This window comes from Chiloscyllium punctatum, chromosome 44 (assembly GCF_047496795.1).
Source record: "Chiloscyllium punctatum isolate Juve2018m chromosome 44, sChiPun1.3, whole genome shotgun sequence".
Taxonomy (NCBI): domain Eukaryota; kingdom Metazoa; phylum Chordata; class Chondrichthyes; order Orectolobiformes; family Hemiscylliidae; genus Chiloscyllium; species Chiloscyllium punctatum.
Window position 1 is genome coordinate 34,201,229 of NC_092782.1, and position 14,642 is coordinate 34,215,870.

Here is a 14,642-nt window from a genome sequence, read left to right on the forward strand (position 1 = left end):
CTCAAGCCTGTTCCACCATTCAATGAGATCATAGCTGGCTTAACTCCATATTATTTGGCCCGTATCCCTTAGTATATTTGTTTAAAAAAAACAATGTCTCTGATTTAAAATTAACAATTAATCCTGCATGCACTGCTGTTTGTAGAAGTGATTCCAAACATCTACAACTCTTGTGTGTAAAAGTGCTTCCTAACATCTCTCCTAAATGGCCTGGCCCTAATTCTCAGACTATACACATAGTTCAAGAATTCCCAACCAGTGGAAACAGTTTATCTCTATCTAACATCTCTTTTCCTGTTAATATCTTGAAGATTTCTTTCAAAACTACCATTTAAGCTTCTAAATGCTAGAAAAAATCGGCCCAATTTGTATAATGTCTCCTCCTAACTTAACCCCTGAAGTCCAGGTATCATTTTTTTGTAAATCCATGTTGTGCTCCCTCCAAGGCCAATATATCCTTCCGAAGGTGCAGTGCCCAGATCTGCTCATAATACACCAAGTGGGTCTAACCAGGGCTTTGTATAATTGCAGCTTAGCTTTCACATCCTTGTACTTCAACCTTCTAGATACTAAGACAGCAATCCATGAGCTTTCACGATTATTTGCTGTGTCGAAAAGTGGGGTGCTGGTAAAGCACAGCAGGTTAGGCAGGATCCAAGGAGCAGGAGAGTTGACTTTTCAGGCAAGGGTCCTTCATCAGGAATGCCCACACTCAAAACATCGATTCTCCTTTTCCTCGGATGCTGCCTGACCTGCCGTGCTTTTCCAGTGCCACACTTTTCAACTCTGACTCCCCAGCATCTGCAGTCCTCACTGTCTCTCTGATTATATTCTGCACCTGTTTGTCACATTTTAAAGACCTATGCCTCAAATCCCCAAGTATCTTTGAACATGCACTGTATTTCATTTCTTACCATACAGAAAGTACCCAGATCTATCCTTTGTTGGTCCAATGTGGATAACCTCGCACTTGGTAATTTTGTGCTTTCATCGACACTGTCTGCAATGCCAACTAACCTGAGAAAGTAGTTGAACTAAATCATACTCATAAAAATTACTTGTCTTTGAATTGGTTTTGTTATAAATAGCTTCACTTTGATTGGAGGCCTTAACTCAGGAAATCCACAAAAGCAACATGCTTGCGCAAATGGATCTAAACTGCTCGGGAGGTAAGCACTTCAAAAACATTCTGCAAAGTGGCCTGTAATTTTGGGTCTATCCTAGATATTCTCCCAATGTTCAGTGCCAACTTTCACAATTGTTGGTAAGCCTTGTATTGCTCGTGATTCGGACTCTCCAATACTGCTCTAAATTCACCTATACCACCACAGGAAATGTAATAATGATACCCATTGTTATTATAAACTGGATATCATGATCCTTGTAGTTACTCTCACAAATACTTCTGCAATTTTACAAAAGGTGAGTTCATTAACATTTAAATATAACACAGTTACAAATTTCAAGCCAATCTCCTTTCAGCCAGTAAGTATAATATAGAGTATTGCATATAAAGTAACCATCACAGCAAATTTCATTTCTATTTAAGTTTACTTCCTCCAAACAAAACCAAAGTCTCAAACTGCCCAGGTTAATGGGCTTGATAGCATTTTATTTTGATCAACTGTTTCCCTGATGTAGACCACTTCTGACCCTAGTATAAGGTAGATTAATTTAGGCTCTATATGCTTCATCAAAAGACATTATCAATCAGTAATAAACATGTGCTTTCGCCCTTCAGAAGGACAGCAAGCTTGTCATTTGATTTCTGGCCTTTTTTCTTTTGCCACATACTGTCCAATAGATCTGTCCTTTGGGGATGGACCTTCCTGGGAACTGCTATTTCAAAATGAATGGGTTATTCCAACATTGTGAGCCTGTGTGGCAATCTGATCTAAAGATGGGCAGTATTCTACAAACCATTCAGTCCAGGTTGAATTGAACACAACTCCCTTTCTGTCTGCAAGGTGGATGTTGACTTTCACTTTAGCTTAAAAAAAGCATGAAAATAAGTTATATCCTGATCTACCTGCAATAAAATGTTGAAAATCATTCCCCATTGACCCTTTTACAAAATGTAAAAGACATTCCTTTGCGGGTCCAGGTTTTGCTAAACCCCTGCAACAGCCTTTAACATGGTGTAGTAGCCACAATCATTCAATCAGAGCAGGGTTATGGAAAGTCACAGCCTGGGAGAAATTATCTTGACTTAAAGTTCCTATGACTCAGGTGACTTTGCTTTGTTTTGACAAGTGATTCGAAACAAGACTATATGAAATCTGATTGATAAGACATACATGGATACATCCAACATATCTGGATATGACTTCGTTCACTTGTTGCTACACCATCAGTAGGCTTTCAGTTGCAAAGAATGGGAAGGCTGCAGAATTTCAGTGAGCCATAAACAGCCATGTTGAATTTTTCAACACCAATTCAAATTCCTGTGTTTTTTTTTCATCTCAAATACTTTTAGTCTTCACCTTTGTTAGTTGACACCTTTTTTTAGTGTGTTTGATAATATTAGTAGGGTTGACACTCTCAATTCCAAATGATTTTATAACTCCTCCCTGTGATTAGAGGGAGCTGATGATGTATCTACAAGCCTCAGCAGCAACCTATTCTACAACATACCAACAACTTGCAAAATAGAATCACTTCATCCTATTACAAAATACATTCCATACATTTGTTCAAATTACAATTGCATCTCATTCTGACTCAAATGTGTTCAACAATCTTTGTGGAGATTCACAAAATCATAAAAATCAATCATCTCACACAGAACTGTAATTCCACCTGACTGAATGGAAAGGATCGTTCTCCATGCTGACTGACCACAAACACTAACAACAGTTGATGACGGGTTGTGTTGCAAACCAACCAGAGTTCTTGGTTAGAAGAGAATGCACCTAAGAAATGTGAGAAGGAAGATGAAGAGCAAAGGAAGCATAATATTCAAAAAACTATTATAATGAAGCCAACACCTATACTGTGTATAGCTTTGGACTCCATACTTAAAGGAAATCATATATTAGATACACAGCAGAGAAGCTGCATCCAGCTGAGCTGAAGGGATTGGCATATGAGGAAAGGTTGGACAGACTGAACCTGCATCCACTGGAGTTTAGAAAATGATAAGGTAAACTTAATGACACAAATAAGTTCTCGATGTATCTTGATGGGATGGCAGGACAAAGGGTTGAAAAGATAAGGGGGATAGGTTCGAATGTGGAGTAAACAGGTCACCACCATTCCACGCTGACCCAATCCAACCCTGCCACCTTCCCTCACACCTATCCCCCCAAAATAAAACACAATTTTTGAATGAACCTAGTGGCTTGTTCCTGCTCTTACTTCATGTATTTGCCTGTAAAGATGCTGGATGTAAGTTTGCCTTTATAGAAAAGATTAGACTTAATGGATAATGCTTAAAAACAAGTGGTCTGCCATTGAAAATGGAAATGAGGACATTTTCTTCTCTCAAAGAGTTGTTAGTCTTGAGAATTCTCTTCCCCAGAGCACAGTGGATGCAGTGTCATTGAATTACATAGATTTTTATTTGACAAGCGTCTCAAAGCATTTAGGAGATAGTATAATTGAAGGCAGAATCAGATCTTGTCTGATTTAACTTAGCAATTGATTAAACAGATTTGAGGGGCCAAATGGTCTACTCATGCTCATAATTTGTATGTACATATGCATGTTTTTTATATAGAATTCCTACTGTGTGGAAACAGGCCCTTCGGCCCAACAAGTCCACACCAACTCTCTGAGGAGCAACCCACTCCAACGCACCCTCTACTTTATCAATCTACATTTTACCTTTGACTAATGCACCTAACCTACACATCCCTGATTACTATGGGCAATTTAGCATCGTCAATTCATCCAACCTGCACGTCTTTGGATTGTGGGAGGAAACCAGAGCATACGGAGGAAACCCATGCAGAAATGTGTTCTAATACAACTGTCACTTTTCCTATAATGAAGATTTCATAACAGATAGGTTCAGCTCTCTTTTATTAATGATAAACCATAATGGATTTTAGCTAAAGAATATTGCTTACCTTGGTTGTAAAAGATGCATTTCTGCCATAATGATTCATCATTTGGTCACTGTGTAAATAGTTGCAGTCAATTACATTTCTTCGTACTGTCCAGATGAAGTAGGGCATTTTTTTTGCTACCATGTTTGACTGAAATAATATAGTAAAACAAACCATAGAATAAATTTTAATGCATTATTTTGCAAGTTGGTCTTAAGAAGACATGGAAATATAGATCGATAAAAGGCTCACTTTCCATGGACCATGTACAATTAACTTCACCTGAACTCAAACTAAATTACTGTTCTTAATGTAACGTTTATTGTTAAATTCAAATGACAACATACAGGAGTAGCTCAATATTCATCTCTGAGTGGAAGTGAATAATTGCTATCTGGTGGGCAGAAAATGTGAGCAGCACGCCCTATTACTTTGGGTCTCTGCACATTTCTGACAACTGTTAGATTCTACAAGCAGATTCCATCACCATTTCTTAAATGCCTCCCCTTCCATGCTAACATAAGGAAAAGGAACAGGTGAGGATGGTATCAACACCAAGAAGTCCTTTCACTCCTCCCTCAGTTACTCCCAGTATCAGATAAACCTGAAACCCTTCAGTATCTATTTGAGAGGTTAAGTTAGCTACCACATGATGTCTTTCACCTTTGTGATTGACAGGCATGAGAATTTGAAGATTGCAATTCCATGGGGTTTGCAAAGAATTGTAAATATAGATTGTGTGTGGTTTAAACCTTTGATACAATCTGATGGAATCTAAATGAAAGCATTTGGCCCACTTTATGTATTTCAGTGTAGACTCTGTCTGCCATTTTCTTATGACTTAAGAATGCAATTACTTGAATTATCTTCTTCCCACCAATGGAAAGTTGACCACAATCTTTGCCTGATGCCTCAATCTAGCTGTGTCCTGGCTTATTTCTCTCAGTTGCTTTGAGAGCAGAGCAGGATCCCCACTAACCAGTTGCCCACCATAACAACCAATGGGAATTCTCACATCCCTTCAGGCATGAGGAAGTGGAGAGGAGTCCAAAAGGAGCAAAGAATCCTGAGAATTGGAGAGATGTTTTACCTGACATAAACCAACATCTAATAAAGGGAAAGGATCATAGAAGAAGAGGTGCCCGCTCAGAAGGATCATTGGAAATCTACCACTGCTGCCCCAGATTGGCATTCTTTCTGGGGGGCAGAAAAAGAATGAGTAAAAAAATAAACTGTGTGTTTGGTGGAATGAAAAATAAAATCAACACTGAGATATGGACAAAAGTCTTTCCACCAATTGTTATGCCACTATCCCACAAGCTTTGGGGCAATTGGTTATTGTTCATTGTCTCACAATGTTGAGGGATACAAATTCATGATGGATGTACCCATTATGCATGGAAAGCAGTGGTGATAATGGATAAGTTTTCAGGATTTCTCAGAAATAGTATATTTGCCTCACAGTAATTTCTAGGCAATTAGTGGAGACAAGTAAACAGGCATTGAATGCTTCAATATGTTATTAGAGCCTTTATACATGTATTAGCATCTTTCTGAGAAATTGGACTCATTGGCCAGAAGAAGGTACATTCCTGCTCCACTGAGATTTCCTGCTGTAGTTTTCTGGTAAGTGATGCTACCAGTCAGGTAAATTCACTGCTTTATTTTTGAGAACGTGGAACCACCAAATCTGGAATTTTAGAGCTCCATACGATTGCAAAACGTTATTCACTGAGTTATTCAGGTGCGTCATAAGACAGTAAAATGATATTTTCTAATCCCAACAAGACTTAACCAGCTTCTTCATGATGCTTCTTCATAACTGGTATGATTTTTAGTCTCAGTGGGTCTGTCATGTCGAGGCAAGAATCTTTCACCACTGTCAGTAAAGGAAATTCTGGAATATGAGTCAATGAGGGCTATTTTTGTATATCTCGGGTCGGCTTTTTCAACAGATACTCTGTTCCATTTCTAAGTGTACACTATCTTTCCATTCCATCTACCATCAATAGCTGTTTCCTAACACTGAAAAGATTTCAACTGATAGATTCCCTTGATAGAAAGTAAAATATAGTTAAATACTGTACATATCTTTACCATACCACTAAAAGATGAACATTGTGTAAACCACTGAAGTTGCAATAGGGATCCTCCGCTTTGTGAAGCTCCAAATGCCTATCATCTAAAACTAAAGAAAGTAATTTAAATTAGACAGGAGTGAATATCGGTTTGCAAACAGCTCAGATAAGAATATGCATTATTTTTAATTGATTTAATTTGAAATGAGGTCCTGTAAAATGGTTATTTTTCCTCCAGTTATAACTATTTGCTTGCATTTAGTAATGAGCTAGCAAATAACAGAAAATGTGACGCATTAGGAAAATATTCAAAATTCATCAAGCAGTTTGTTTCTCTGACTCCAAGGCTAGGAAAATTATTTTGCAGTTCACCTTCAATAATTATTACTTTTACTTGAGCTTTATATTGGCTGCAACAGTATTTCAACAATAGACATCTAGCCATAGAGATGTACAGCACAGAAACAGACCTTTCGGTCCAACTCGTTAATTAATTATGTTGCAAACATTTTCTTTTTTTTGGTAAAACATTTTACCGTTCCAGTAATAACGCTTCTCCCCTACTCATAGAAAACTAGAGACAGAGAGACTCCAGAGTGTTCTTCCACACAAATTCTACAACAATCACGAATTCAGGTAACTAAACTTAAAATTGAGAGAAGGTTTTCAGAGGTTTGTACCTCCAAGAGCCACATTTCATCTTTATGGTCACTAGACAGACAGGCATTTTAAAGTGCAGGGGAGTAATGTCATCATGATACAGTTCACTTTTTAGCAATGACAATTTCATAAACGGAATCTCCCACACCATAACTAGCAGTATTTGCTTTGTAGCAGATAGAATAAATTGCTATGCCGTTCCAATAAAATATTGAAGGGATTTTGAAAAATGTTGAACAACCCTTTTATTGGTGAAAGTTGCTTGCTGTTGAAACAATATTATTACTTTACCCATTGTGTTACCAGACAGCTCTGCTTACAAACACCTGAGAAAAGAACAAACCTGTAGTTTTACTATATTAACAACACCCCATTAAAGTGGCTTTCAGAGGCCAACCCTTTGTCTCCCATTATGCTTCCTATTTTCCACAGTCTGGGAAAAATAGAGGCTAACTTTACCCCTCTCAAATCAGGCATTCAGGTCATTTTGCTCACCATGTCAGGTAACTACCCATTTTTCCTGCCTGCTGGGAAAGTAGATAATCAGAGAGCTAGTGAGTTGCAGCCCTTTCATGGTTGTTAATTGACCATAAGGTTCTGAATTGGTAAGGAGCTGAGAAAGTCACTCTACATTTGTGAAGGAACCAGGATTGGAATTGTCAGCTAAAAATGAGGAACTTACTCTGATGGGACCAAAAAAAGGAGCAGTGACAATCTGACTTTAAATTCCTCAGAAGATTAGGAAAAAAATGGTTAGTACCTGACATGGTAACCAAAATGACCTGAATGCCTGATTTGAGAGGGGTGAAGTTAACCTCTATTTTTCCCAGACTGGAGGCAATAGGAAGCATAATGGGAGACAAAGGGTAGGCCTCTGAAAGCCACTTTAATGGGGTTTTGTTAATGTGGTAAAACTACAGGTTTGTTACTTTCTCAGGTTCTGATTTACAGCAAGGTGAATGGTTGTGCAGTGCCACATTCTGGTAGAATGCAGATTCACACTAGAACCCCTCTATAAATGGAGTTCCCAATTCTAGGCATCAATATTTCACTGTTGAGTCATAGCCTCCTCAACATAAACAACAATAAAACTAGTCCAGTGTAACTTCTCCATTTTCCCTATGCTTTGCTTCAGACTTGTTATAGCTGGTGATTTCAAGTAGAAATCTGCTAATTGTTTTGCAGCCAATATGTTTGTGAGGGAAATGCCTGAATTCTGTTCCTCATTCACTGGCATGCTGTTTATATTCTTGAATTGTTGTTAAATGTCAGTTATTTTCAAGCAGCTATTTGCTAGAAGATTTCTCCATACATCTCCAGTGTAACATGAATCATTGTAATATCCAGTAACAAGTTCTATGCAAAATTGCAGCCTTTTAACTTCTTTAATCAATACATCAATTTACTAACAACGAATGATAGACACTAGCATGTTAGTTACAGCTGAAATAATTGGAAACGGATTATCTACTGCTGATACTTATTTTTCTGTTTTAAATTGGTCTTTGTTTCTTAGTGATTGATACCAGCTGGATCTTGTTCACTATGAGATTCTTGATTAGTGTTTTTGACCTGACCAATTAGGAAAGCCCAATATAACCAAGAGATTTAGTATCACCTTTGTTCAGGTGACTGGCTCTGAACTGGCTGGCTATTGCCTATGCACAAGTAAATAAAGGGTGATTGGATATTGGCCTCTGTGTTGTTATTTCAACTTTTTGTCACAATTTTGAGAATGCTGTAAAATCAATGTAATTTACTTTTTATAACAGTATCTCGGTGGGACCTCAACATGCATTTTGGGAAAGCAAATCTTAGCAGGACTTATACACCTTAATGGTAAGGTCCGAGGGAGTGTTGCTGAACAAAGAGACCTTGGAGTACAGGTTCATAGCTCCTTGACAATGGAGTCGCAGGTAGATAGGATAGTGAAAAAGGCGTTTGGTATGCTTTCCTTTATTGGTCAGAGTATTGAGTACAGGAGTTGGGAGGTCATGTTGCGGCTGTACAGGACATTGGTTAGGCCACTGTTGGAATATTGCGTGCAATTCTGGTCTCCTTCCTATTGGAAAGATGCTGTGAAACTTGAACGGGTTCAGAAAAGATTTACAAGGATGTTGCCAGGGTTGGAGGATCTAAGCTACAGGGAGAGGCTGAACAGGCTGGGGCTGTTTTCCCTGGAACATCGGAGACTGAGGGGTGACCTTATAGAGGTTTACAAAATTATGAGGGGCATGGATAAGATAAATAGATAAAGTCTTTTCCCTGGGGTCGGGGAGTCCAGAACTAGAGGGCATAGGTTTAGGGTGAAAAAGGAAAGATATGAAAGAGATTTAAGGGGCAGCTTTTTCACGCAGAGGGTGGTACGTGTATGGAATGAGCTGCAAGAGGATGTGGTGGAGACTAGTACAGTTGCAACATTTAAGAGGCATTTGGATGAGTTTCTGAATAGGAAGGTTTGGAGGGATATGGGCCGGGTGCTGGTAGGTGGGACTAGATTGGATTGGGATATCTGGTTGGCATGGACGGGTAAGACCGATGGGTCTGTTTCCATGCTGTACATCTCTATGACTCTATGACTCTATCTCCTGCCAACATACTTAAACAGAAAGTTGGTGTCATTCACATTGTCATTGTGTGGCCAAATCACACTGGGACTGGAATTGAAAGTAGACAGTCTGTTCTTGACGTCTCCTCTACCCATAATTGCCACTTTCCCCCATTGCCTGCAACTGCGGTCAACCCCCTGTCCTCCTTGCTATCGTACTGGATGCCATTCTTTGCTATTAGCCTCCTCACTCTCCATCCACTGGTCTACCCCCTAGCCACTGGTTGCTATATGCTTTGCCCTCCTGCTTGCCTCCCTACTTAGCATACTGTAGGTTCCATAAGATATAGGAGCAGAAATTAGGATATTCAGCCCATCAAAAGGGTTGTTTTTCAGACTGGAGGCCTGTGACCAGTGGAGTGCCACAAGGATCGGTGCTGGGTCCACTACTTTTCATCATTTATATAAATGATTTGGATGTGAACACAGTAGGTATAGTTAGTAAGTTTGCTGATGATACCAAAATTGGAGGTGTAGTGGACAGTGAAGAAGGCTACCTCAGATTACAATGGGACCTTGATCAGATGGGCCAATGGGCTGAGAAGTGTCAGATAGAGTTTAATTTAGATAGATGTGAGGTACTGCATTTTGAGAAAGCAAATCTGAGCAGGACTTATCAACTTAATGGTAAGGTCCAAGGGAGTGTTGCTGAACAAAGAAACCTTGGAGTGCAGGTTCCTAGCTCCTTGAAAGTGATGTCATATGTGGATAGGATAGTGAAGAAGTTGTTTGGTATGCTTTCCTTTATTAGTCAGAGTATTGAATACAGGAGTTGGGAGGTCATACTGTGGTTATACAGGACATTGGTTAGGTCACTGTTGGAATATTGCATGCAATTCTGGTCTCCTTCGTATCGGAAGGATGTTGTGAAACTTGAAAGGGTTCAGAAAAGCTTTACAAAGATGTTGCCAGGGTTGGATTATTTGAGCTATAGGGAGAGATTGAGTAGGCTAGGTCTGTTTTCCCTGGAGTGTCAGAGGCTGAGGGGTGACCTTATAGAGGTTTATAAAATCATGAGAGGCATGAATAGGGTAAATTGACCAAGTCTTTTCCATGGGGTGGGGGTGTCCAGAAATAGAGGGCGTAGGTTTAGGGTGTGAGGGGAAAGATATAAAAGAGACATAAGGGGCAACTTTTTTCACTCAGAGGGTGGTACATGTATGGAATGAGCTGCCAGAGGAAGTGGTGGAGGATAGTACAATTGCAACGTTTAAAAGGCATCTAGTTGGATATATGAATAGGGAGTGCTTGGAAGGTTATGGGCCAGGTGCTAGCAGGTGGGACTAGATTGCGTTGGGATATCTGGTCAGCATGGACAAGTTGGACTGAAGGGTCTGTTTTCAGGCTATTCATCTCTATGACTGTAATCTGCTCTGCTGTTCAATCATGGCTGATAAGTTTCTCAACTCCATTTTCCTGCTTTCTCCATGTAACGCTTGATCCCTTGGTAATCAAGAACCTATCTTCCTCAGTCTTAAATATACTCAATGATATGGCATCCACAGCCTTCTATGACAGTGAATTCCATACATTCACCACTCTCTGTCTGAAGAGGTTTCTCCTTTATCTCTGTTCTGAAAGGTCTTTCCTTTACTCTAAGGCTGTGCCCTTGTGCCCTAGTCCCTCTTACCAATGGAAACATCTTCCCAACATCCACTCTGTCCAGGCCATTCAGTATTCTGTAAGTTTCAATTAGATCCCCCTCATCCTTCTAAACATTATCAAGTATAGACTGAGGCCTCAAATGTTCCTCATATGTTAAGCTTTTCATTCCTGGGAACATTCTTGTGAACCTCATCTGAACACACTCCTGGACCAGTACATCCTTCATGAGATATGGGGCCTAAAACTGCACAATATTCCAAATGTGGTCCGACCAGAGCCTTATACGGCTTCAGAAGTACACCCCTGCTTTTATATTCAAGTTGTCTCAAAATAAATGCCATGATTGCATTTGGCTTCCTAACAACTGACTCAATCTGCAAGGTTACCTTGAGAGAATCCTGGACTAGAACTCTCAAGTCTCTTTGCACTTCTGAATTTTCTCCCCATTCAGAAAACAGTTCACGCCTCTATTCTTCCTACCAAAGTGCATGACCTCACACTTTCCCACATTGTACTCCATCTGCCATTTCTTTGCCCACTCTCCTAACCTGTTCAAATCCTTCTGCAGCCTCCCTACCTCCTCAGTGCTACGTGTCCCTCTACCTATCTTTGTATCGTCTGCAAATTTAGCCAGAATGCACTCAGTCCCTTTATCTTCATCATTAATGCATAAAGTGAAAAGTTGTGGTCCCAACACTGAACCTTGTGAAACATCACTTGTCACTTGTGCTCAATCTGGCAGCATCTATGCAGAATGAAACAGAATTAACATTTTGAATCATTGGCTTTGAAACATTTACTCTTTCTTTCTTTAGAGATGCTGCCAGATCTGCTTTAATCTCTGATTCTTTCATTACCAGTAGTGGGCATGTCCTTTCCCAACAGTACTGTGGTATACAGTTGAATGCCACTAGTTGCAGGAGTCCTCAGCATTAACTCCAGAGCCTGTGAAGTCTCACAACTTCAGTTCAAATGGACAAGAAAATCTTCCTACTGATTACCATCTATTGTCTATTGTCAGCTGATCAACTACTCCACTGTGTTGAACATCAATTGGAAGAAGCATTAAGGGCAATAAAGACACAGAATGACACTGGGCAGAGGTCATAAATGTTTCCAGGTTGGCTGAGTTGGTCCTGAGAGAAGCCACACCAGGAATCAATCGACTTGATCGCAGCCTCACCAATTACCATGCATCTGTCCATGGAAACGTTAGGAGGCAGGGCTTGTTGCGACGAAATCCCATCTTCACATTAAGGGCACTCTGCGTCAAATGGCCTAATTCTGCTCCAAACAGTTATGTTCATATGTCTGTCAGCATGTTGTATGACGCTATCATCATGCAAAATAAGATAGATCTAGAATCGACCAAGCAGCACAAAACTGGGCATCTTGGAGGCATTGCAGGGCATCAGCAGCAGAACAGTACTCTCAACACAATTTCTAACCTCTTACCTGACCAGTCAATGATTATCTCAAACAAGTGAGATTCCAACAACCTCCCTTTGACATTCAACAATATTTCCCCACCATCAAAACCACAACTGAATGGAAACTTAATATAACCTGCCATAATAATACGATGACAAGTGTCAGTCAGCAGCAGAGTAATCTGTGGTGATAACTCATCTCCTAACTTCCCAAAATTTGTCTCCCATTTATAAAGCACAATCAGCTGTAGTGTGATGAAATACTCTCAAATTGCCCAAATGACTGTAACTTGGACTGTATCACTGAGGACATAGTGACAAAAAAACTGACATTTCACCAATTATATATTAAGTCGCTTATTAAAAAAAAAGCTGTAGGCTCTAATGAGATTTGTTATGGACTTTTCCTTGCCTCCTACCTGCTTGATTGACCTGATTAATACTTTCATTCCTTGTTAGTTGCTTTGTAGCCCACATCCTGATGTTCTGGCGATTCAAGTCCGAGTCAACTATGAAAGTCAGGTTAATTTAGGAGTTATTTAGCAAACATATCTGAAATGTGCAATATTCCATTGTCGAGAAAATTTCTAATCAATAGTCTGAGACAAAATCACAAAAGTCCACAAAGATTCCAATTTGCACTTTGAAACCTCCTCTCACCTGTACCAGGCAGATAGGCCACGTTTTTTTACCCACGTGGAAATTGCATTAAAAGAGTTCTAGTGCATCAATAAGGCAGCTGAAGAGCCCAAACCTAGCAGCGGAAGTACCTGACCCTATCTTTCACATGAATCTTCCATTGCTAGTTACCGTTGTCATACAAGAGACAGGGGAGCATGGTGGCTCAGTGATTAGCACTGCTGCCTCACAGCACCAGTGACACAGGTTCAATTCCAGCCTTAGATGGCTATCTGAGTAGAGTTTGTACATTCTCCCTGTGTCTTTGTCAGTTTCATCTGGGTGCTCTGGTTTCCTTCCACAGTCCAAAGACATGCAGGTTAGATAGATTCCCTGTGCTAAATTGTGCAGGGTAGGTTGATTCCCTGTGGGAAATGTAGGGTTATGGGGGGGGGGGGGGGCATCCTTTTTGGAGTGAAATGTGGAATTGATAGGCTGAATGGTCTGCTTCCACACTGTAGGGACTCAATGTTGGAAATCAGCATTATAACTAAAGGGTAAATCAGATCAATTTAGTGTAAACCAACACTTTACATTATGACGTTAGCCTTCAAATAGAGAATAGTTTTTTGTTGTAAGTATGATTATTAAATTGTAAAACCTTAAAACAGTTGCCAGTATATTAAAATGTTTACCTCTGAATATTTGAACTGAGCCAGACCCTATAACAGATTTGACGAGAATTATGGAAAACTTGAAACTAAATCTTGAAACTTAACCAAATATTGACTTGATTTCCAAAAATTCCTTCAATGAAAGTGAGGGTAAAAAATTGAAGTGACTAATAATTAGGGGAGGGGGGGACAGGCTCAAAGAGAACAGGAACCAAGGAATCAGGGAAGCAATGTTCAAATCCTTCCTTTGTTCTCCACTTCCTTCAAGTGCTTAAATGTTGAATTTGTCTGATTGAAATTCATTCACGATACCTTCATTGTCTCCACTTTTGAGCTCCACTTCTTTTGGTATTACAAATATCCTCTCTGCCCAGCCCCTCCTCCTTAGGCTAGCTCTAATTACTGGATAGTTTCCAATGATTGTAAAAATTTTCTTTTCCTATGGAAAAGCCAGAGGGAAAGACATACATTAGGACAGTGCCTTAACGTTTCTCTCAAGGGATGTAAAGTAAAATTATTACTGCCCCAAGACCTATGTGCCCAATTAAGATGTAATCCATACAAATCTTAACAGGATAGAAGCTTAGATTTTCTTTTACAGAAGGTAGAAGGGTGCTAAGTGAAATTATTCACTAACACTGATCCTGGTTTAATTTCCTTAGTCAACATCATTAATTCTGGTGAGCTCCAAAGATTATAGAGATACTTCACTCAGAACTTGTCTGTTTGAGGACCAGAAGTAGCACGCTGCTTGGTACTCTGAAGAGTCTGTAACAACTTGAAAGAAGCTACAGTATGAGGTTTCATTTTGAGAAAAGGGCATAAACCTCAGAATCTGGAAATATCAGTGAGGGCAGGGCACAGTTCGTAAATACCAATTTGGGGATGTTTTGCAGGAATTAGGGGACAAAATAAGAGCA

The 14,642-nt window shown here is 39.7% G+C and overlaps 1 protein-coding gene across 1 annotated transcript in view; it reads right to left on the reverse strand.

The window, feature by feature from the left end:
* Positions 1-14,642, reverse strand: part of LOC140466606 (protein monoglycylase TTLL8-like) — a 72,781-nt gene that overhangs the window by 57,099 nt on the left and 1,040 nt on the right. Inside the window, exons 2-6 of the mRNA XM_072562055.1 lie at positions 14,035-14,161; positions 12,850-12,939; positions 12,456-12,566; positions 5,140-5,246; positions 4,071-4,199 (exon numbers count right to left, since the gene is read on the reverse strand). Of these exons, the coding sequence (XP_072418156.1) occupies positions 4,071-4,199; positions 5,140-5,246; positions 12,456-12,566; positions 12,850-12,939; positions 14,035-14,161 (564 nt within the window). The remainder of the gene's footprint in view (positions 1-4,070; positions 4,200-5,139; positions 5,247-12,455; positions 12,567-12,849; positions 12,940-14,034; positions 14,162-14,642) is intronic.